The 25,260-nt window shown below is 39.1% G+C and overlaps 1 protein-coding gene across 1 annotated transcript in view; it reads left to right on the top strand.

The window, feature by feature from the left end:
* The window catches only part of unc5cb (unc-5 netrin receptor Cb), a 169,490-nt gene that overhangs the window by 119,867 nt on the left and 24,363 nt on the right, over positions 1-25,260 (top strand). Inside the window, exons 4-7 of the mRNA XM_037692018.1 lie at positions 14,458-14,638; positions 19,447-19,614; positions 19,893-20,057; positions 24,086-24,142. Coding sequence (XP_037547946.1) covers positions 14,458-14,638; positions 19,447-19,614; positions 19,893-20,057; positions 24,086-24,142 — 571 coding nt within the window. The remainder of the gene's footprint in view (positions 1-14,457; positions 14,639-19,446; positions 19,615-19,892; positions 20,058-24,085; positions 24,143-25,260) is intronic.

The raw sequence follows: 25,260 nt of genomic DNA, 5'->3' as shown, positions 1-25,260 counted from the left end.
TAGTAGTTTATATATATATATATATATATATATATATATATATATATATATATATATATATATATATATATATATATATATAAAGGAGTTTTAAACCCTTCCCACACTCTTGCAATATTCTATTCTATACAATGTTTCTAAACTCTAAACGCTCTTAAAATAGCACAGAATGTCATGCTTTCAGCTCCCTGCCTCATCTACTCGCAGACACCTGCAAGCGCTTTTGGCCACACCTACTTCCTCGCTCTTCACTGAGAAAAGCTGATCAGCTGCAGGAGGAAGCTTATGCTGCAGCATGGGCTGCATAAAGGAGCGGCAGGTGCTAAATAATTTTAAATAATTTATTTTAAATAAAAATTCCATGCCGATCATCTGGCTCATCCATCAATCAGCCAATTGTGTGTCATGTCCGATCTCATTTTGAAAGACCGCGATAGAGCGAGTCCGCGATAAATGAACCGCGAAGTAGCGAGGGACTACTGTATCCTAAAAGCTATTGATGCCAAAATAAAATATTACAAAAAAAAAAATTCTTTGTTCAGAAGTAAAATATAACTAAATTAACGGCCTGCATATAGATATACATATACAGTTACTCTAAATTAGTTTTCACCACATCTTAAAAGTATGATCTACATGATCTCTCACAATATTGCAACATCTTATGCTTGGAGTATAAAGCATGACTAACTCTCAGCTACTACCACACCACATTTTACCTCAATAGCTGTAAAACTGTCTGAGTTATAGCTATATTTGTTTTTGCTAAGCTTGATTAGCTGTGGTGGCCTTCTTGAATTGTTAATCAGTTGATGAACAGTAAATAGATGTACATCCAGTGATTATATCCTGATAGTTTTATTAAAATTTGTGTAATGAGATTTTTGCCAACGGGCAGATTAAGTTGACTCCCAAGGGAAAGTTTTAAGCACAGATTTTAAGCTTTTGTGCAATTTGTTTTGTAGTTCAAAATAAGATACATAAATGGTTAAACGTATTGACATTTTGTGACTCATCAATGCTTTCAAATTAAAAGAGCAGTTTCAGGCTAAACAAGTTTACAAAAATAAGAAACCCACGTTCTGCCTCACTAAAAAACAAGCACGGCTTTGTTTGATGTGAACCAGTATCAGCCCTCTTCATTTGGCTTCCCACATTTCACATGATACATTACAAGAAGTCAGAATGGTTAACCAACATAACATTTTCTGATTCTATTTGAGTACTTGTGATTCTTTGTTGGGTTTCTGTGGAGGCTGCTGTCCTGCGAAGTTGAACGTTATGCTGAATCGTCAAGATAATTGCTGCGATGATACAGCGAGTTTTCCTCACGAAACACTGGAAACAGTTGCCGTTAAACGTCTGACAGGTTCTCAAACTCAGAGTTCAACCTGAGGTACCCTTGTTAACACCTTTTGAAAGGCTTTTTTGTCTAGTTGATGCATATATTTACTGGAGTACAGTGAGTCCTGGACTGTGGATTACACCCACACAACGCTCTAACCCACACTCACAAAGAAAACAAGCAGCAGGCATTTATTTTGGCTTTCCTTGAAAACATTACCAGTGGAACTTTGGCCTCAGAGTGCTGAAACACAGCGAGTGAGGTTTCTGAAATAGCATACGGCTTCAGTCATCTGAACATATTGTATGATCTGAATAAATTAGACACTCAGCGGGCTTTCCGAGAGTCATTGTTACACATTTCCATAGCCATGAATATTTGATATACACTTAATCAAGAACAGAGGGAAAATTTAACTGCTGAGGCCATTCAAGGAGCAATTTGGCATTGTTTCAGTAATATGTGGGCTTAGCTGAGAGCTGCCCGTAGTTACAGTAATAAAGGTAAAGACAGGGTGGGGTTGGGTTTCCATCATCTTTTTTTGAATGCTACCACAAAGTTCTTTCATCAACATTTGAAGAGCCTCTACTCAAGAGTGCCCTCTTTTCAAGCCTAAAATATGTCTGTTCCATGAAATGGACAGCTAAAAGAACGACTCTTTGTTGTTCCTTTTCTTCACTCGAGTCCCGCATCATCATGGCACAGCTCTTGCCGCAGCCCTTGAGACAAAGACAAAAGTTCAGAGGTGACGCAGCGCTGTGAGCCACTAAGCCCATTTCCATGGAAGCCAAGATTTTAATTCAGGCATCTTCTCAGTCGGCTGGGGTCCTGCAGTGTCATCGCGGATAACAAATAACCGATGCTCAGCGGGGGGGAACGGACCCTGCTGCCAAGATTTAGTCCACCAAATTTACTGAAAAGAAGCACAAATATTTGTACTTCAAACCTCTTCATCCAAAAAAATTAAAAAACTTGAATCATACTCACTTTCTAAATGGTCTAACAATGTTCCACAGCATAAGGTTTTATGGTTTAAATGCTGAAATATTCCAAATTCCAGTTGTTGTACCAAGTTAAGATACAACCCGTTTTTCCTCGGTAATAATCAATAAGCTGAGATTATGTGTAGTAGTAGCTGAGAGGCATTCCCAACACATACTCAGAATACTATTGCATCACATCATATATTGTGATGCCCACAACATATTTTTTCAGGTTATCTAGAACTCTGTCGTATCACAACATAAATTATCTTCATTTAAAATTGTTAAAGGAGGCATTTCTTAAAGGAATGCTAGGCATTTAATTACTGAATAAGTCAGGCTTAAAGTAATATAAAGGTGATCTGAAGGTAAACCAAATCCATCAGAGTACACTGGGTCACCTTGCCAAAAAATAAAAAACAGCGTGCATCTTCCCACTAAGACAGGGGCCCGGTTGAGTTATGAGTTGTGCCAAGAATGTCAAGAGCAAGAGCACTTCAGAGCCTGGTGAAACAGCAAGTGCATTTTCATCAAGGTTTCCTGTGGGAGATAATGTGTTTGTGGGGCCAGACAAAATCCCCGTGGCAACTGACTAAAAATTGCCCTGCAGGTGCTCACCTGTCAATCACTGCAGGTTTTCTGTGCAAAGCCAGTGATTTACTGTAATAGCCCACATTTGTGTGCACCGCTGTTCTCTGTGAGTCACTTCACTTTCCACTGTTGCATTCAGTGGTTAGCTTTACCTGGAAAATGTTGTGCCGGGGAAGGGTTTCTGTGCATACAGCATGTTCTTTCAGACTTCAGATGAGAGAGACTTGGAGGGGGGTGGTTGGTGGGAGGTGTAAATTTTCTTACACGTTTGAAATTTTTTATAATAAATGACCAGTAATATACAACATACACTTCATGGGCTGTCAGCTACTTTGTGGTGCTTATTGTCCATCGCCAAAAACGGGCAATAACATATTTGCCTACATATGTGTATGGGGTGCTTGGTAGCAAAATATCTCATGAACCACTGGACAAATTTGTATTAAAACTTACAGAAAGTATAGCATCAGCATCTACTACTTATTACCTTTGATCATCACCCTTGCCCGCTATATTTATTGAAGGGCAGTCATGAAGATCCTCCATTCCTATCTGTTCTGAGCCAACATCTGGATCATATTCCAGGGGTGGTTTAGGATCGTTCTACATGTACCACTCATTGCCAGGCGTTCATTGGTCTGCCTCCGATGTACTTTTCTAGTGTCCAGTGTTGGGATAATGCAGGTTCTTTCCTAAGCACATACCCAATCCACTTCCACCTTCTCCTCACGATGATGGTCTCCATGTTGTCTCAACAACAGACAAACAGTGGTTCATTTACAATTGTGTTGAGTCAGACAATCCTCAGTCATCTTCGCAGTTTCTTTATGTGGAAAACGTAGATCTAGTTAAGGTCACCAGTAGTCATCCTCCAACACTAAGCTGTATAATAGAGTAGATGGTACACAGCTGTGGTACAGGTTCAGCTTGGTCTATATGCTGAACTGTGCATACCTACAAACATTACTAAGCGTTATACACATATTACCTTTTGTAACCCACCCAATTCAAGATGATCCCCACTCTGTAGTTTAATGACCATTATAAAACATAGAAACGTAGAAAAAATGTCTAACGCAGTAAGTTTTATTGATTTTAAGCTCAAATTTAACGTGGTAGTAGCAGAGTCATCGTCTACACCTAGTCTGAGCGTGACAACACAACAATGATGATGATGAATCAACCATGTAATAATATAGGTAAGATGCTGATGTTCAGGATTTATTTGAGATTGGGGGAAAATAACATAATGAGACATTTCTTATTTTTGTACAAACTAACTTTTGTGGCCTTGTGGAACCAGCTATGTTGTCTGGTCTGGTGACAGTGGCTTTGATAAAAAGGCATGAGAACGAACTGGAAGTGGCAGAAATTAAGATGTTGAGGTTCTCCTTAGGAGTGACAAGGATGGATAAGATTAGGAATGAGATCATGAAGGACTCTGAGATAAAGATAGAGAGGCCAGACTGAGATAGTTTGGACATGTCCAGAGGAGAGACAGTGGGTATACTGGTAAGGATGCTAGAAATGCAGCTGCCAGGAAAAAGACAAAGAGTAGATATATGGATGCAGTTAGAGAGGACATGGAGGTAGATAATAATAATAATAATAATAATAATAATGTCATCACAATGTCAGCACTGTATTATTCCATACAATGGCGAAATTAGTCTCTGCATTTAACCCATCCACCACCAGGTGGTGCAGTGGGCAGCTATTGAAAGTGCCCGGGGGGGATTTTGGGGATGAGTTGTGCTGCCCAGAGACACCACGTGATATGCAGTGACTGGGGATCGAACCTGGGACTTTCGGGTCCCAAGCCAGCTGCCCTGCCTCTACACCATCTCGGCCGATGGAGTGAGGACAGAGGATGCAGAGGACAGAGTGAGATGGAGACAGATAACACGCTGTGACGACCCCTGAAGAAGGAAAAGCTAAAAGAAAAAGAAGAAGAAGTTGAGCTCTGAAATTGCTTGTTTGTGCTGTCTTACAAAAATTGAGTTAACTTGGCAAGTTTGAAGCTTTGTTAGGGTATAAATCCTTTTCCAGATGAAGTAATCATCCAAGCTTTTTGAAGATACAGAGGAAGAAAACATCCCAAGCAGAGTCAATCAACTACTTCTTTATTTGTAAGACTGCAGGAATGGTTTGTGTCCTGTTAAGTCTAATTATTTGACAAAAACAAGGTTTTGTGCCGTGCTACTCAGCAGCCACCAACATTCTGCAAATTGTAATCATTTTTTCAATTTTTTTCCTCACAAATAAAAACAGATGTGAAGGCATGATGTTCTTTGATTTTCTGTCACTTGTACAGTAAACAGTGAGCAATTCTGAGAATCTGAAAGGGCAAAAGATAAGCTGCATCTGCAGGCGCTCGTTTTAAATTATGTTTCTTTGCCCTGGTGTCTGGGAGAGCTGAAAGCCGGAGATGTCTGGAGAAGGTCATTAGTTTTACCTCGAGTCACCACGATCCGTCTCACGTAGATTTATTGATAAACTTGTTGATGCATGAAAAACTGGGAAAGTTGTTTGTGCAATTTATATTGTATGAAATCTTTTTTCAGGGCACCTTGTTACTCATGGAGCACTTATTTTTGCTGCAAATAAAAATGGTCCTAGAAGAGAACTTTACTGCTTATTGTAAAAATCTACCTATCCAACATTTTTATTTAAAGAGGGTCAACTTTTTTAAAGTGCACTTATTAATCAAGTACATTTTGCATTATCAGCAATTATTAGTATTATTGATTTGTTCACAGAAAGTGGTGCCTTATGATGGCTGATTACAATTTGATTTTTGTAATTAAATTATTTTTTCAGAATAAAATATTATAATTTATCTAAAGTATTGTATAATTGCCCAATTGGAGGTTTGAATTCTATACACTTTACATTTACAGACGATTTTTAAATGTGCTTGTGTGCTTTTCGCCATTATATAACAATTATAGTGTTAAATGTCACTGTGTTTTGTTGTAATGTCACAATAATTGATGCCCTTTCCTGAAAAGTGTGCAATGAGATGCATTTTCGTTCGTGTGTGCATGTGTTTGTATCTTTTTCCAAAATGTCTAATGAGCAACTGGAAGAATTTAATTGAAACTTTTAGGAAATATTAAATGGATGTACTACAAACATTTTACTTTAAAGCCAACTTAATTCAAGAGGGCCATCTGAGCAAGCTAACCTTAAAAACACAAATATTTCAGTCAGTTTTACTGGTTTTCTGCTAAAACTTGCTGTTGAAGTCAGTGAGTCTCTCATAACACAATCTGCAAGTGTTACATGTTGTACAAGGTCTAACTGTATAATTACCTGTTGAAGTCAACTCTGTCTGTTAGCAAAATATCTAATAAACTTAAAACTTTCAGAAAATATTTATTGAATGTACATCTGTAACGGATTACCTTCTGGAGTTAGTCCAAATCAAGATGGCCACTGGTCGTGATCATCATCATCCGACACATAAACATTTAAGCCAGACAGTGTTATGGACAATAACCTAACATTTGATGTGGTAGTAGCTGAGAGTCATTCACAACTCATTTCCCATTGCTGGATGAAAATGCACATTATTTTTAACGTCTAACCAAAACCACTAGAACTTTGTTGTTTCCCAACATAAGATGAAGTTAGTTGGAAAGGCTGGCATGAAAGCAGGTTTCCTGAAACGATTGAGGTTATTATTATCATTATTAAATATTTGCATAGTATCTATCGGCATAAAACTATCTGAATTTCATGGATTCTTTTTGTTAAATAAGTTTTAAAAAAACATTAAAAAACCTGAAAGTTTTTTTTTTTATTTTGAGTTAGACACCATCTGTTGTAACCTTATCTCTGTAGCACATGTTCTTTCTCACCATCCTAGCTGTAAGAGATGCACACAAACATTTTTGTTAATTACATCCTACCTTTGTGCACGGTGCTTTTATTATTTTTTTTTACCCACAATTTCATACTTGTCATGCACGCAGGTGCAGAGCATATGGCTTGTTATCTGTTTCTGAATAATTGAATTATGGGTAGGAAAACTTCAGTGATTCTGGCTCCATCATTCAAACACGGAGTATAAATTTACCATGAAAACTAGGGTAAATGAATAAATTACGATGTATAGGAAGTTTGGGCTTCATTCAAAGAAACTGGAGAGCTCATAATGACTGCTGTGTCCTGAAGACTCCAGCATTTCAGAGGGACATTTTTTTCTTCACCTTCCATTTTCTTTTCACACCCCTCTCTACCCCCACACACTGCTGTGCTCTCTATTTCTGACACAACAGCGATGAGTAATGAACGGTTTTGCCTCGCGTTGGTTCCTAACAAGTGTGTGGATTGTGTACAGTGTTCTCTGCATATTAGGCTAATTAGTGTTGAGCTGGCACACCCAGGCAAAGCGATGGAACATCCCACTTACTCCTACGATGCTGCTGCAGTCTGACTGCAGCCTGACTCCTCTGCTAGAAAAAAAAAATCATCATGGTGGAAGGACACTAAAGATGTCCTAATTTAGGAGATGGCATCTGTTTGCAAACCATTTTTTGTCCCCCGTCGTGGAGCAAGGAGGGGAATTGGAACTGCCCGCCATCCGTCCATCTTTTGAGTATGATGAAGACTTACAAATAAGTGAGATACCGGCTTCCATTTTGGGATGTGGCTGCTTCTAGGTGTACGAGAGGTCCCAATCAAAAATTAGATTGGCAAGTCAAAACCCAAGATGGCTGCTGCCATATATAAATACGTAAACCTCGTGAGCTGGATAACTCGAAAAATAAGCAACGTGCCAAGTTCCATTTTGGTGTATGGCTGCATCTGTCAAAAGTTGGATTGTCGTAGTGTTGTAGTACTCGAGACCGGTCTTGATCTTGAGACCAGTCTCAAGACCACTTTTTCTTTTTTCTTGTCTTTTCTTGGACTCGACCGCATTTGGTCTCGGTCTTGTCTCGGTCTCGGACATTGAGAACTCTTGATTTTATTTCAAGACCAGTCGAGACCACAACTGTGGAAATATCACTAAATTACAAGTATATTGTCCAGTTTATTTGTTAACATTTTTGTTTTAGATGCTAAACGTACTGATTCAAAACCAAGTGATAACGTGACTCATAGCCAAATATATGTTTTTGTTACTGCTGCCACGCCCACCACCCCCTTTCACTCGCACATGGTTCTGTACCAACAGAACAATACGGACAACAGAATGTAATATCACAACCAGGGGTGAAAGTTAGCCGGTATGGTCCGTTCCTAGTTACCACTAAAAGATTCTGCACCAGTACGCAGTACCTGGAAGAGAGGGGAGCGGCTGTCTGCTGTAAAGCCTCATTCAGAACCAGTCACGGCTGCACTTTGGGTCAGAATAGATTTGCTAGCAATAAGCAGTCTAAAACACGACTTAACCAGTTCATAAATAGCTTTTTTTTTCTCATTTCAAAATGTTTCTGAACTGTTCGTGTTATGCTGGAGCCTCAGTTCTCTACCGTGGACGTTCCAGCTCCGTGCTTCAGCGGTGTGTTCCTCTCGTTCAGTCCGAAGCAGGCAGTCTGATTTGGGTCAGCTGTGCTCAGTCTGCACCTCCTCTGAGACGTAATAGTTCGCTTAGGGACGTCAACAAATTACCGAAACAAACACTCTTCAGAAACAAAAATGTATATTTTTTACATCATTTGACCCATTGGCACAAAACTAATGTTAAACTACTCTAAAAGACCTGACACACAAGACGCCGTCATTTATTTCTCATTTTAAAGCATTCTCTATAGTTATTGAGCACAAACCATGATTTTTGAACAACTAAATTATATAAAATTAGAAAATGTTTTAAAATGAGAAATGAATGAGGGTGCCTCGTCTGTCAGGCTTAGTTTAACATAAGTTTTGGGTCAGTGGGTCACATGACATGAAAATTATTATACAAAAACCACTGAATGTCTGATTTCTTTATGTAGCTTTGAAGCTTTATAAAATCTGATACATTCATTCAAAAGCAAACTGAAAGTTGCAGTATGTAACTTTTATAAAAAAAATATTTTTATAGAAGTTACATATGTTTTTTTTTTTTTTTACATATTTGTTAAAACTGTCACTACGTTGTGACAGTATAAGACAGATCATCTGTGTGAAGTTCAAGCTCCAAGATTTGAGGTCTTGGCCTTGACTTGGTCTCGGGTTAGTTGGTCTTGACTACAACACTGGATTGTCATGTCAAAATCATGGCTACCACCAAATTATTTAAGGAAAGTATATATTTTCAGTTGTTTATATTGCTAAAAAGTAAATTTTTCTCAAATGATTGAGGTGGCCTTTGGAGTGGCCAAGTCTACCCAAAGGCCACCTCCTGGATACGTCATTGCACTTGGTAGTGGATAAAATGGCTCCCTCCTTTCACCAGGATTCATCACTCTGCTCCTCCTCAGACAAGAAAAATGACCCATTCCTACTTGAATATCTTGCACCATTAAAGTTTTCTTACATTTCTTGTACACTCATGTCAAAAACTGCAAATATTCACTATAAAAATCTCACAGTGACAGGGAACATCAGCGGAGGGCATCGTGTTTAAAATGCATCACCTGCTGTGAAGAACCAGTTAAAACAAGATTTGCATCTTCACTTACATTAAACCTAAATGTCCAACGCTTTTTGCAAGGTTTCAGGACCAAAACTAAATAATAGTAATAAAATTACTCATGTTGAACATTGCACATTAGTTAGGCACACTTCTAATAATTACAACCCATAATCTTGCTCCATGTACTTGATAAGTCACGGATTGTGGAGCTCATCAAGTCAACTGTAAAGATCAAGTTGTGCATCTAAAAAATGACAAACAAGAAGCTAATCTTTAATGTACAGTTGTTTATTTTGCTCTTGAATGTCGCACGCTGCGCTCCAAGCTACAAAATTGGCATCACAATGAAATATTTCTTATTAGTTGTGTAAACTATATTGCATGTTTTCATATTTTCATTGGTTTATGTATTTGACTGATAGGACTTGATGTAATGTTTAAGAAAAAAGAAAAGGGAGATGTGACCTTCTTTTCTTAGTTTATCTTTGCCTTTCAACTTTATGTCTTCAATCATTTTAAACTTTCTGCTTGTTCCTCTGACTTTCTGATGGATGCATTAAAATTATTTTTGACACACAGGTAAGTGCACCTGTTCCTTTCTTCAGTCTCCTATCTCCCTCTTCTTGCCGTCTCTTTTTGCAGCAAACTGACAACATGTGACACGTGGCAATTTCTTTGAGCTAATGACAAGAAATGTGCCAATTATCTCCCAGGATGTTTCACTGCCAATCAGATACTAACGAGCTGTGAGTCTGTGTGTTTGCTCAGGTGTGTAAGTTTGTGTATCTGCTTTGAGTCTGTTAGCAGAATGTCGACCAGGGGATATATAAGATATTATCTTTAGTGGTTTTGATTGTGTGGAATTTGCTGTAGAGTTATCTTTTCATTTCTGTTTCTGTACATTTTTTTTTAAAGATCAGACTGTTGCTCACTTTTCCACTTTCACACAAGTTTTTTTTGTCACCTTCTTTCCTTCCCACCCCTCCATCTGCACTGAAAAGCTCTTTTGTTCAATTTTTAATTACCTTTCTGTACAAAAGTGCTTTTGACATCCGAACGCAGCACGTTTTGCAAAGGCTGCCTCTGTGATTGGTGAAAATTGGATAACTACCTCTTTGTATTTACTGTCAATCACTTTTCTCCTAAGCATAAAAAAAAACAACAACTAGAACCATTAGATCATTAATAGATCATTTCTAATGCTTTCACCATCGCCTCAGTTTCAGCACCAACTGATGTGAGCACTGAAAGAAAAAACATTTATTGTGCCAAAAATAAAAAGGAAGAAAATCTTTTTTGTTTCTTTTGTTTGCATCATTTAATTTGTTTTGTTAGAGACTTGCTCAGCTTGAGAACCAAAGTCACACAGAGTGACAATATCATCACTGTCGCATCTCCCCCCCCCCCCCCCAAACTTTCTTCTGGATCCTTCTTTCTGGTAGATTTCTTTATACGTTTTGTTCAGTATTAAAGATTTAAGATAGGACTGTGACACAAACAAGCCCACTAAAGCCAACTTGTAAATGTTATGTGCAATCTAATGCTCAGAGTATGTGCTGACCTTCAGCTACTACCATTTCTGATTTTATCTCCATCCATCCATCCATCCATCCGTCCATCCATCCATCCATCCATCCATCCACCCATCCATCCATTATCTTCCTCTTGTTCTGAAGTCAGGTCGCGGGGGCAGCAGCTTGAGCAGGGAGGCCCAGACATCTTTCCACAACCACCTCCTCCAGCTCTTCTGGTGGGACTCCAAGGCATTCCCAGGCCAACCGAGAGACGTAGTCTCTCCAGCATTTCCTGGGTCTTTCCTGAGGTCTCCTCCCAGTTGGACATGACCGAAGCATCTCCCGAGGAAAATGCCCAGGAAGCATCCTTACCAGAACCACCTCAAATAGCTCCTTTTGATGTGGAAGAGCAGTGGTTCTACTCCGAGTCTCTCCCGGATAACTGAACTTCTCACCCTATCTCTAAAGGAGAGTCCAGCTACCCTGTGGAAGAAACTGATTTCAGCCACTTGTATCCACGTTCTCATTCTTTCAGTCACTACCCAGAGTTCAATTCAATTCAGTTTATTTATACAGCACCGAATCACAACAACGTTGTCTCAGGGCTTTTTTACAGGAACATTCACATACATAGAAAAGCCATTTAGTAAAGTTCTCTATCTAATGAAGCCAGCAGACATGTTGAATCTTCGTGACCGTAGGTGAGGGTAGGAAAGTAGACCGACCGGTAAACAGAGAGCGTTGCCTTACAGCTCAGCTCCCTCTTCATCACAACAGATTGGCACAGGGTCCACAGTACTGCAGACACCACACCAATCCATCTGTCAATGTCACGCTCCATTCTTCCCTCACTTGTGAATAAAACCCCAAGATACTTGGAACTTCTCCACTTGAGGCAGAACCTCACCCTTGACCCGAAGAGAGCAATCCACTCTTTTCTGACTGAGGATCATGGCCTCAGATTTGGAGGTGCTGATTCTCATCCCAGCTGCTTCATACTCATACTGCTAACTGCTCCAGTGAGAGCTGGAGATCATGGCACGATAACGCCAACAAGACTACATCATCTGCAAAGAACAGAGAGGGAATCTTGAGGCCACCAAACCAGAATCCCTCCACCCCCTGGCTTCACCAAGAAATTCTTTCCATAAAAGTTATGAATAGAATCTGTGACAACGGGCATACCTGGTGGAGTCCAACTCCCACCCTGAACGGGTCCGACTTACTATCGGCAATGCGAACCAAACTCTCGCACCACTTGTATTGGGACAGAACAGTCTGTAGCAACAGGCCCCCAATTCCATACTCACGGAGCATGATTTTATCTCAATATAGGAAAACTTGAAAAAGTTAAAGCCACTTTTCTGTTTGCTAATGATGTTTAGTTGTGATATACATAAACTGTTGACTCCAAAAGTTAGTCAGTTGTGATCTACATTCAATTGTTACTTTCTGAGAGTTTCATTAAGACTTGTCAAGTTGTTTATGTTTTGCTAACAGACAGACACAGTTTACTCCAATAGGTAAGGGTGAAGTTTTAGGAACAGTTCGTGTGTGATCAGTTGTTGTCTGAAGTATGTGTTTGGAATGACTCTCAGCTACTACCAGGTCAAATTTTACTTTCATATCTATAAAGTTGCTGAGTTTAGAGCCATTTTTGTGGAAGTCACAACAGATGTTTGAAGGCCACCATGGCAAGTCTGAGAACAGATTAGTGGGGCAGCAGCTACTTTATAAACAGCTGATAGAAAAATCCGAGATTGATAAATTATTGTTTGTAACGTTAACCCAAAATAATATTTTACTTTAACGATAAATTGGAAAATAAGATTTCTTGTTTGGGATTCAAACCTTGGAATTCAAAGAAGTTATTTATGTGGTTTTCAAAGAATATACAGGGTAGGAAAATGCTAGAAAATTCTGACTTGAATGATTTTTCACAGAAAATTAGAAATATTTACATCTGGGTAGACAAAACTAATATATTTAAACCAATTCGCGCATTTCTAACAAAGTATAAAACACGTTTTTGTTGTTTTACATGAAAAATTTAAGTTTAATGGCACAGCATAGTAGCAAACGGTAAAATAATTTAATCGACATTTGCTATTAGTAGATTGTGCAATTTGTTAATGTGTTATCACTCATATGAGCTGAATGTTATTTGGCTAACAAGCATATTAAAACATTTCATGAAAAAAAAGTACTTTTTTAACACAAAAATCAAAGTGACTGGCAGTTCCTTGCATCTCACATATAGTGCAATAAAATCCACACGGCATTTAGTTGGATAAAAATCAAATAAGAGCGAGGTTTAGTTTCAGTTAGCAGACAGCTCGTGATGGAACCGTATCTCTCCCGGCTCCATGAAATCGATTAAGCCATTACATGTTTATGAAGGAAGAAACTCATAAAAAAATAAAAAAATAAATCTGCAGAGAGAATACATGGAGATTTTAGAGGTTTACTGTAAAGCTCTGCTCAAATTAAATTCACTCCCAGATTAAAGTTTGTTCTGCGCTGTCAGCTGCTTTCTGTAGGCCTTGATTTGAGAAGATGTTGAGTACCGGTAAGTAGGGAAAATATTTACGTCCCAGCCTTGTCAGTGTGTCCCCACTGAATAAAAGGAGTATATGTCATCTCAAACTAAAACACGTACTGGTACGCACCTTAGTGCATTGTCACACCTCAGTCATCCTTCTCTTTTAAGAGTTCTAACCAGGCTGGGCTTCCTTCAGCTGTTTTGTCTCAACAGGACTCATATCAAGTGATTGCCCCACTTTTAGAGCTACTTTATCTCTCCTGAGGAAAACCTTTTAAAAACATTTCGCTTATCTTTGCCTCCACGCAGGAAGCTAACGCTTTGCCAGGCGTTTTCATCACTGGACGGCCTCTTTTGAAGAAAAGAACCAGGAAGTATTTTTGAATCAAAGCAACGGCACAGTGTGAGACGGCATGTGTATCTCCTTTCAAAAAGCCGAACCTTTACACCTCTTAAAGGGGGGGAAAGGGTGATCTTTGGGTAAATTACAGTAAAATAACTGCTTCAAATGAACTGGTGTACTGTTGGAACCAAGCGTTTAATATCAAGCATGATTTGGAGAAATAGAACTCAGCGAAAGGTCAGAAAGGCTCTCGGCTTTCACGGTTGTGGAGTTTTCTTTCCTCCGCTGTCTGATCGTGCTGCTGTTTGCCGTAGTGCTTTGTTGTAGGGGAGAATAAAAAGAGCATGATAGCTATTGACTTTCTGTAGCAGGACCTGTGGGACATAAACAACTGTGCTCCAATCTTGTTCTGTTATATGAGAAATTTCAGAAGAAAACAGGAAGATATATATAACAGTTTAATGTTTTAAACAGTCATTTAATGTGGTCAGAAAGTGTTTTGAATGTCACATGAATACTTTCAAATGATTCGGTTGTTCGTTTTTCTCCATCGTCCTGTTTTCCTCAGGTGGAGTGGTTAAAGAATGAAGAGGTTATCGATCCTGCAGACGACAGAAACTTCTACATCACCATCGATCACAACCTGATAATCAAACAGGCCCGCCTCTCAGACACGGCCAACTACACCTGCGTGGCAAAGAACATCGTAGCCAAAAGACGCAGCACCACTGCCACGGTTATCGTCTACGGTAAAACACTCATCTTTGTAGTAAAAAAATCTCACAACCTTAGCATCAACGTGAATTTTTTTCGTCATATATCAGAAATTTTAATGCAGTTTAAAGTGTCTTCCTTCCAGACTAGTGAAAGACATTAATACATTTATGTATTAGGACCCTTAAAAAAAACACACCAAGCCCATAAACATACCCTAGAATTGGGGGAGCTTGTCAGTATTCTTTTTGGTAAATTGTCTGGCTTTTTTGTGTTTTTCTGTCAGTAGTGAAGCACTCCTGGGTCTTCTTCCATCATGATTTACAATGTGATTGGCAATGCTTCAGAAAGTGACCGACATTGACCTTGGAGTTTGGCTTGAAAAGTTTTGGATGTTTTTTCTTATCATTCAGCCAAGGGTTGCATTCCTTTTGCGTCCACATCCTGGGAGGTTGGCTACAGTCCCATGAACTTTTAAATATTACTGGCATCTGTGGTCAGAGGAACATGAAGCTGCTTGGAGATGGTATTATCTATTTGAAACATGACTATAATGCAAGGATTAGTACTCTATATTACTATATTTTCAAGGTTCAAGGATCTTTATTGTCATTTGCATCACATGTGGTACATGAGGTGGAACAAAATTGTGTACTCAAGGTCCAAGTTACATCCAACAATAGCAAAATATAAATTGTAATAGAAACAGTACTAAGGATCTATGATGTAAACTAAGAAGTACAGTAAACAAAAAATATGCTAAACATTTAATAGTGCAAAATAATACGCCAAACAACAGCAGCGTGAACATGAGTCTAGATCAGGGGTCTGCAAATGTTACGATCAAAAGAGCCATTTCTGCCCCTTTGTTCACTAAATTAATCCACAATACCTGCTACAACTGGGATTCTCAACTGGTGGCCCACGGACCACTTTAAGTTTGTTGGAGGATGCTTTTCTGGATAGTAGGGTTGATTTTATAAAACTAAAAATATCTAATGATTTTCAACATTTAGTGATGTTTTTACATTCTACGACAAAATAAAAGATGAGATTCTTGTAAAGAAAGAAAAAAATACATTTAGTTTTGGCCCAGTTTCTAAATACTAAAACAACAAACTGTGCATTCTTATGTGATTGTATTTAATTGCAGAAAAATTATGTATCCTAATTTGAAGAAATAAACCATAAAGTGAAAATGAGTATGTTTTACTCCTAGTAATGTTTCTAATAATCATATATTATGTCAGTTTTGGTCAAAGCTTGAAAGAGCCGCTGCCGAGGGACCAAACAGCCGCATCTGGTTCCAGAGCCGCAGGTTGCAGAGCCCTGGTCTAGATGAATCCAAATGATATATCATAATGTTTTAATGTATTTTTTGTAAAATTAACTGCAAATCATTTTATTTTTTATTATTTTTGTTTACACTGTCACGTACTAACATCATGCTGTACATCAGACACTTGCTTCCATCTGAATCACTTTTACAAGAAATGAAGTATTGAATCAATGAGCTGCAAAGTTACCAACACATTTATTTGCTTCTGTACACAACAGGTTTGTAGAATGAAACATGAGAAAAGGTGTTGGGTTTTGTCAAAGGTCAGGTCAAGACAAAACTAATTTTGAAGTAGTTGCACAAAAAGCAACCCCTTTATTCACCCGCAGAGCGTCACATTGTTTCCAGTAGCTGGAGTGGCAGATTTACGATTTTCTGAATCATGCTATGATGAAACAGAGTCATGCCTAAAAAGACCCCCGTCGGGGTCTCACATAGACTCAGCACACTGTCTCACCAGCATCAGCCAGCTTGACTGTAACTGCACAGCATGGATGAGGAGATAAACATCAATGGCTACTCAAGAAAGAACAAATGACACATGAAGCAAATGCTTTTTAGAAACTTAAAAGTTTGTTCTGCGTGAAATGACTGTGGCTGACTGATCATGTGCCCGCTGGATGTTAACTAACATTTCTTGGGAAAACGAGTAACAGCACAATTTCAGTTTCAGGGTAAAAGCTTAAAATCACCTCTTGCACCCATTTATTTTATGCATCCAATGGGGTGAAAATGAAATTAAAAGCAAATGTTTCATTACAGGAATGCATATCACCTGCTGCTTTGCATGCCTGAGCTTAAAACTAAAAGGACAAAGTTGTAGCGGTTTCTGTTGAACCTGGAAAACAAACACGCACAAACTCGTGATACTGTAGTATCTTGCATATCTGTAAGTGTGTAAAGTATTTGTTGTGAGTTACACTCAGATACGACCACACCAGGTGAGTTATGGCCACTTTTGTGTTTTCTAAAATCAGTTGCCTGGGTCTGCCATCATGAAATGAGTTGAATAAATTGTAATTAGATGTAAATGTTTACAGCAGTCCCTCGTTTATTGCAGAGGTTTTAAGTGAAAAACCATGAAGTAGGGATACAGTCATCCAAGTTCAAGTTCAAGTTCAAGTAAACTTTATTGTCATTACATCTCATGTGGTGCATGAGATGAAACAAAATTATGTAGTAGTAGTAATAGTACCGGTAGTAGTAAGTAGTAGTTTATTTTAGTATTTATTATAGTAATAAGTATAGTTTATTTTAGTTTTTATATACAGGTATCGTTTTTTTCGGCGTATAAGTCGCTTCGGAATATAAGTTGCATCATTCAAAAAAAGCATCATGAAGAGGAAAAAAAAACATATACAAGCTGTGGGCTGCACACAGGTGCAGCAGTGCTGAACAATTTTAAATAATTTATTTTAAATAAAAATGTAATGCAGATCGTGCAGCTCATCTATCAATCAGCCAACTGTGTCATGTCCAATCTTACTTTGAAAAACCGCGATCGAGCGAGTCCATGAAATATGAACCGCGAAGTAGCGGGATTACTGTACTAGTTTTTTTTTAAGGTTCATTAAAGTTTGTGTTGTGGTTCATGAGATATTTTGCTAACAGTCACACAAAGTTCACTCCAAATAATTATAGCACATTTTTTAAAAGGATATTAAAAATATCTTGGCACTCAAACAGTGTGCTGGGGACGACTCTCAGCTACCTTGACACCAAACTGTAGTTCAGTGTCTGTGAATGCGAATGAGTTAAGGCTGTTTTTAGGGTTCATAGGCTGTGGCAGCCATCTTTTAAATGCACTGACTCCATAAGGTAGTTGTAATTATCATCCACTAATCGCTTTTCTACTTTTTAAAATTTTCATCTTTTTTTCTGGAATTGCGAGAGGTGTTTTTGAAGAGGTCTGTTTTGTTTGTCGTTTTATTCTTTCACACCAGATTGAATATTAAAAAAACAATGTGAGCGTTTGGGAATCAGTGTAACAGATATGTAAGAGCAGATTTCAGAGACGAAGCTTTCATGTCACTGGCGTAGTCTTTTAGGATTAAATGTAAAAAAAAAACAAGGCTTTGATGTTGGTTTAGTCTTCTTATTTCAAATATGGGATAGTCACATTCCAGTACAGATGTGCTGCATGTGAAAACAGCCACACTGCACCACAGAGCAGTGGGGAACACCCGGAGGATACAGGAAAAGCTGTTTGATACTGAAGATGGATTTTTAAAAAAGAATAAAGATTTGTAGTATGTTTCCAGCCCAATTTAAAAAAAGGACACTGGGAACAGGAGGTGACAACAAACACTGGGTTTGGGGGAAAAAGAAAACAATAGGAGAAGGGACGATGGAGCTTTACACCCTGGAGGAACAACAACAGACATGAAATGTTGGACTTTAGGCAGACTCCTCCAGTCCAGTATTTTGGGAACGGCTCACGAGCACGTCACATTTGGAAGTCAGAGGCTCCGAGGGGCCCAGTTCCACCATGTTAAATGCCACAGACTTGTTGTCAGCCACAAACGCTCGTGTCGCTCTGCGCTGGATTGAGTCGCTGACAGAGATGGATGAGAGAAGGAAGAGCGGCGTTAGGAGGAGTCGGCGAATGGGAAAATGCAGCAATCTGTACAAAATTTACAGTCTAGCTGCGGGACGAAGTAATCACCCGAGATGTCAGGGTCTAAATACAAACTTTTCAAATATATACACAATTTATTTCATTGTTGCTTGCCACCAAAAGCCACGGGTGGACAATTTCTGTTTTGCCTACATCCGTCAGTATGTTTGTTAGTCTGTTAGCAAAAAATCTTATGAACCACCTGATGGATTTTGATGAAACTTTCACAAATAAATTACTGGATGCACATTTACGACTGATGAAATTTTGGAGTCAATCCATTATTAGATGTTTGCCAAAGCTAATAAAGTTTGACCAACATAAAAATGGTTGTAACTTTGTAAATTTTACTCATTTTGAGAAAAAATTTGGAGTGTTAGTAGCTGAAAGTTATTTCCAAAACATACTTCAAGCTCTATACTTTTGCTTAAAACTTTTGCATTAACTGTTGGAGTCAACCTTGTCTGTACTGTTAGCAAAATATCTCATGAACGAGTGGATGGATTTTAAAGAAACTCCCAAAGTAATCATCGGCTACGAATCTACAGCTGATGACATTTCTTAACTCAATCCAAAATGGCCTTCATAGCAAATCAAATTTAACAAAAACCAAAAGTGGCCAAAACTCAGCCAGTTATACAGCTAATGAGCTAAAATTTAATTTGGTAATAGCTGATAATTCTTCTCAACACATAATAAAATTTGACCAAAACAGATAAGTATCATTTCTCAACAGTCTTAGTTTGGCAAGAAGGACAACGGATTATATTCATTCCATCAAGGAATGCATATCTTTTGTTTTCTATTCCCTTTCAGCCTTTGAATAATAACTTTTTAAAAATGCCCTTTGCTCAGGAATCACCTGCATGTTTTACTTTTTGTTGCAGTGAATGGTGGATGGTCAACGTGGACAGAGTGGTCTGTGTGTAACAGCCGTTGCGGCCGTGGTTACCAGAAACGCACACGCAGCTGTACCAACCCAGCGCCGCTCAACGGTGGCGCTATCTGTGAAGGTCAAGGCATCCAGAAGCTGCCATGTAATCCTCTCTGCCCAGGTATGGAGTTAACACAAATAACATTTCCACCCAATTGTTAGTGGGTGGAAATGGTTGGGGTGCACAAAACTCTAATTGCACAAAATGTAATGCAACTCTGTGTTTGCTTATTGCTTATTCCACTCATATTTGTGCACCCCATGCTTACTTGTGTCTCTCTCCCTCCTGTTCTTGCCGTTTCAACAACCACTCATGCGCTCATCCATCCTCATCTTCTCATTCCTCCCCCCGTCTCTTTCACTCCACCCTTGTGTGTGCCCTGTCTGTTGTGTGATTAGTGGATGGCCTGTGGACAGAGTGGAGTAAGTGGTCCACCTGTGGGACAGAGTGCACCCACTGGAGGAGGAGAGAATGCAACGCCCCGGCGCCCAAAAACGGGGGGAAGGACTGTGAGGGCATGGTGCTCCAGTCAAAGAACTGCACCGATGGGCTGTGCATGCAGAGTGAGTACCCGACTAACCCTGTGCTACTCTCTCTGACCTGCCAACCGAAGGAATTTTCCCACCCTTTGACCGGAAATTTCCCTGTGCTCCTTCATCACCATGTGTTTAACACTCCCACCCTGTCTGTCACTCAGTTCGTTTCACTTCACTCATGCACAAATAGGAAGTGAAGCTAAAAAGCCTCTTTTGATGCGTTTCTAAACTCTTTATGGAATACTTGGCTACATGACATCAGTCGCATAACTAAACACTTCCTCGTGTTGTTCTTACTAATTGGCCTTGTTGCACCCATTTTTATGATTTTTACACAGATTATAAGAAACCATAATACTTGAGATATTTTGAAGCAGGGATTTGTGGAAAAATTATGACCAATTACTATCTTACCTGCTGTAGATAGCTCTTTGATCAGCATCATTTTAGAAAACAATGAATTTAAATGAGACTGGATTGACAAGCTAATGGTTAATCTGAGCAGGGCCAAAATCAAAGTGGATTGCTAACTTCTTTTTAAAAAATTATGTCATTTTTAAACCTTTACGTTGTGGTCAGTTTAGCATTACGAGTATTTATATTTATTTCTATAGTTTTTTATACAAGTGCAAGCACCCTCAGAATTAGCTAGCATTAGCACTTAGTGCAGCTAAGGGCACTTTTAGAAGGAATATTATAATATTTCTGCCTGAATTAGTGTGAATTAGTGTAGTTTGAAACTTACGGATGTGTAAAGAATAAAAAAGTGCGTGTGTGTGAACCATTAAAACATTTTTGAGATCGAACTTGTTTAGGTCTGGCAGAAATGTACTTTGTGTTGGGCACACTTGAATTAGCTGTTAGGTTGTTGTTTTTTTTTTATTTCAATCAGAATAAAACTTTCAAAAAGCTATCTACAGCAGGTAAGATATTATTTGTTCATAGTCTTGAACCATAATACACAAGAAATGAACTATTCCTTTAATTACAAGTGGCATCAGTGGTACGCTGCTTTATTTACTCTCTTTTAAAACCCCATTACACGTGCAAACATTTAGCAAATCTTTTAGTTTAACAGTCTTTGAAAGCACCAGGATGCACCAGTGTTTTGTGTTTATTTAGTACTTTTACTGGTTTGATGCCAGTGAAAGCCAGCTTGTGGTGAAGCCAGATAATTTTCATTTCTGCAAGCAGGGAATTGTTCACTTTTATTTCTCTTTCTGCCAGTAAGTTAAAATCAGCCACTCTGTTCAGTCGAGCCAACAATCCAGCTCAGATTGCTTCATTATGCACTCAGATTGGAATCGAGCTCGGGATGCTTTTGATGTGTGTGGGTTTTTACTGCATTGTTAAGTTGTCGCAGGTATTTAAAACCCTAAATTTCATCTACATGAGTGACTTTTCTGCTGCTTTAATAGCAAGAAGTGGAGGATAACAAGGCGCGAGCTGCAACTGAGTCAAACAGTCTGCTTTAATAAAATTCCTCTCCAATAAAAATCTTTGGAGGTGTTAAACCCAATCACTGTCACATGTGCCTTCAGCACGTGTAAAACGTAGAACAGACGGCGATCGTGACACTAATTGTTTAACAAAGCTGCTGGATGTCTTAAATTTGATGGAGCTGGCAACCGCAGTGAGCAGCTGATTGGAGCCTGTGCTGTAAACTACTTGTGTCGGTGCAAAGTGGTAAAAGTTAGAGTTTACATCCTATTGGTAATCAATATGCATCTTCGGATGGCCTTGTGGATTGAATTTATGTGTCTGTAGAGTACATACATGCGTGTAAATTTTATAGAGGACAGAAAACAACAACTTTGGGATTCAGAGGTGTGATCTGATATGTATGAGTTGCTGTTAGGAGAATGCATTAGAGGACTTTTTTTTTTGTCTAGCATTGAATAAAAACATCAGGCAAAATCTATGAAAAGGCTGGAAAAAGACGTATTGGGTGGATTCATTTGAGTATTTTCTTTCCCCGAGCAGAGCAACATATGTTCACCCTGCTCTCGCCTGCCCTGCATCTCACCCTCTGCAGCTCAGCCAAGAGCATCTTAAGTTCTTGGCGGACTTGTGGCGAGTTTGCAGAGAATAGCGATATAGACTTATGATCATTTCAGAGATTGATTTTTTTGGGAAGCTAAGAGGGTGAAGCCACTTATGTCAACGCTAATGACCATTTCCATGAGCATTTAGGAGAATGGCCCCATTATCTAAAAGCTCATGTTATGGCAAATATGATTGAGAATGGGAGTTGTGTGCAATCCGAACTCACCTTGGACTGCTGATGTGCTCCCTGCAGTGCAGGCCTGGAATCTGAGCAAACACGTGTCTGTGGATTCCATTGCAGCTTGATCTTATTTTCTGTTGTTTGAATTTATTTAAATAATTGCGATCCATCACTGAACTCTGCCGAAGACATTCGATACAACCGCAGCTCGAAATAGAGCTATAGCATTCGTAGCTCTTCACATAGAAACACAACTGACTCGAGTCAAAAAGGGGGAAGAAAAAAAAAAGAGTTGTTATAATTTACTTTGTTGCTTGTTTATTGCATTTAGGCTGTCAGGGCGCTTTAAATGTTGGATTTAACCAAGTTAAATATCTTTAAATTGATCTAGAAAGCTTGCACTTTGTTCAGAGAGATCTTCCCAATTCTAACTTGTAGTTTCCACACTTCACAAGAGCTGTTTTGCACTCGCCCTGTGGCCCGTTTTTCTTGGTTCGGATGTTGTTTGCCAAGCTTTTGGTAACCCTGCTCTCAGACATGACATTTTCTTGACATATTGATCCAGATAGAAAAGGAAGAATGCTAGCGCCAGCGAGGGCTTTATTGCTGTGAGACAACAGCGGACGATCGTGGCTCTAAGCTTCATTTCTGTTATTTGCTCTGTGGTTGAAAGGTCTCGATTAAAATTTCTTGTGCTTTTCAATATCAATTCACATAGATTCCTCGAAGGCGAAATGAACTTTTACCAGTGATGATATCAGCTTCGGTGGCTAAAAGTCCGAAGTATTTCCCAAAGATTGAACACCTGTCAAGCCAAAGGAGTAATGATTAAAGCAGAGACATTGATTTCCTGTACCATGATCCTGACTTCCTTCCTAGTTGTATGATGCCGGTATCAAAAAAGATATTTCTCTGCATGGAACTGAGAGTTTTTTGTTTGGAGCCCACCCACTGAAGCGAGCTGTTACAGTCAGGATGCATAGAAACTCAACAGAACGGGTTCAGAAGGGCCATCAGTTAGACTGGCCCTTACTGTCACCTCCCCCTTCCAACCCTGCATCCCCAATGCCTGATTGCATGCAACAGCCTCATCTATCAAGCTATCGATTTTCATGTCAGTCCACTAGTCTTCCTGTGGCACTCTCCCTTTCCAATAAGGATTTCATTGTTTGTTTAGTTGTTTATAAATGTCCCAGGGAAAGTGAATATTGTGTGTGCTTCCGCACCATCCCTGGCTCTCCACCAGCCAAAGCTCCATCAAATCCCAGCTGGGATGGCAAACCCTCCATCGAAAAGTTCCTAAATCTCCAAATCACGTCTTCAATTTTTCTAATCGTGATCCTTCAGCCTCCTTCTCCCTCTGCCTTCCTAACATTATCATCACTTTCATCTCGTGCACTTAGCTCTCCATCCACCTTCCAGTGACAGATGCAAGGCTGGAGGTTCCATTGACTCTGCTGGAGCTCACACTTTATCAGCTCCTCCATTCCGCTCACCTGCCAGCATCCATCCTGCCGCCGCCGAGGCTCTAAGCCCGCTTGATGGATCGCGACGTTCCCTTACAGAACCTCCGTGTTCCCCCCACCCGTAGTTTTCTCATCCATCTCTGAACACCGCACGCAGATACAGGGAGGGGAGGGGCCAAATCAAGAAGGATAACTTCCTCGTGTCATCACTCTCACTCACGAGTTTGTAGCTGTCTCATTTGTTGAGTTTGTTTTTCTGTTGGAAATTTGATTTTCATCATCCCTCTTCCTTCACCTCCCCTGCCCTCTTCCCCATCCACATCCCTTTCTTTTTTTTCTCCCCCCCCCCCCCCCCCCCCAAGGTTCCTTGTATCAGCAGTCTTCTGAGGCAAACGCCAAGATTGATTTTGGAAATTCATGTGAGTTGTTCTGTTTTTCATCATTTGAGTTATTTTATCGTATTTCTGTTGTCATCACTGTGTGTGTTTGTGTTCCTAACCTTTGTTTTTAACATCTGGATTTATGGTTATGGACTCACAGCCTGTTAAAAATCAGTAAATTTTAAATATTTGGATTTGGCTTTGAAATGACAAAATAAAACAAGAATACAACACGTATATTTTTTGGACATTTTGCCACTCTGATTCTGACATTTTATTTTCTGATCATTTGAACTGTAATCAGCTTCACAAAATATATATCTTTGACTCAATACAATACATTCTTTATGGATTTATGTGCATGTCTGTTAGCAAACTATCAAAATCTCATAAACCTCTGAACTGATTTTGACAAAACTCCCAGAATATAATCATTGGATCTAAGACGGATTGACTTTTGGAACCAGCTAATTCAAGATGGCTACCACAGCTGATCTTAGTTAAACAAACACAAACGTGGCTGTAACTCAAATTTAAAATTTAGCTAAAATGTGGTGTGATTGTAGCTGTGAGTAGTCCTCACATGCTCCAAGCACCAACAAATCACGCAAGATTTTAGTGTAACATTTCGCCATCAACTATTGAAGTCTGTTAGCAAAATATGTCATGAACTGCTTGAAATATTTTAATCTGATTACCTTTAAGAGTCAATTCTATTTATGATGGCTGCCACACCTACTCAATGTTAGCAAACAAAACAATGACTGATGTGGTAGTAGCTGAGAGTCATTTACCACACATTATGAGCATGTACAACGTTGCACGAGTTCCTGCCTAATATTATGTTCAAGATAAACCAAAACATTGTGAATCCCACGTAGATTTTTATGAAATATTTTCAAAACATACTTGGATAAGGTCTCTTTTATATGCTCAGTACACTAATGGAAAATAACCAAAAATGCACAAACCTCGTTGTTTTTTAAGAGTTGCGTATTTGACCTTAAGTTGCAGAATAACTTAAGGACAAACATCACCTCTCTGATTAAAAAAAAAAAAAAATGCAATAGCTGTTCTACAGATCTACAGTTCCTTTATGATTTCTGCACAACGCTGTAGACTTCTGAGTTATCGCCTCGCATGGTGTCTCTCCCTCC

The sequence above is a fragment of the Nematolebias whitei genome, chromosome 18, assembly GCF_014905685.2.
Source record: "Nematolebias whitei isolate Nwh7 chromosome 18, NemWhi1, whole genome shotgun sequence".
Taxonomy (NCBI): domain Eukaryota; kingdom Metazoa; phylum Chordata; class Actinopteri; order Cyprinodontiformes; family Rivulidae; genus Nematolebias; species Nematolebias whitei.
Note: the sequence above shows the minus strand (reverse complement) of the source record. Positions and strands in the feature narration are given on the sequence as shown.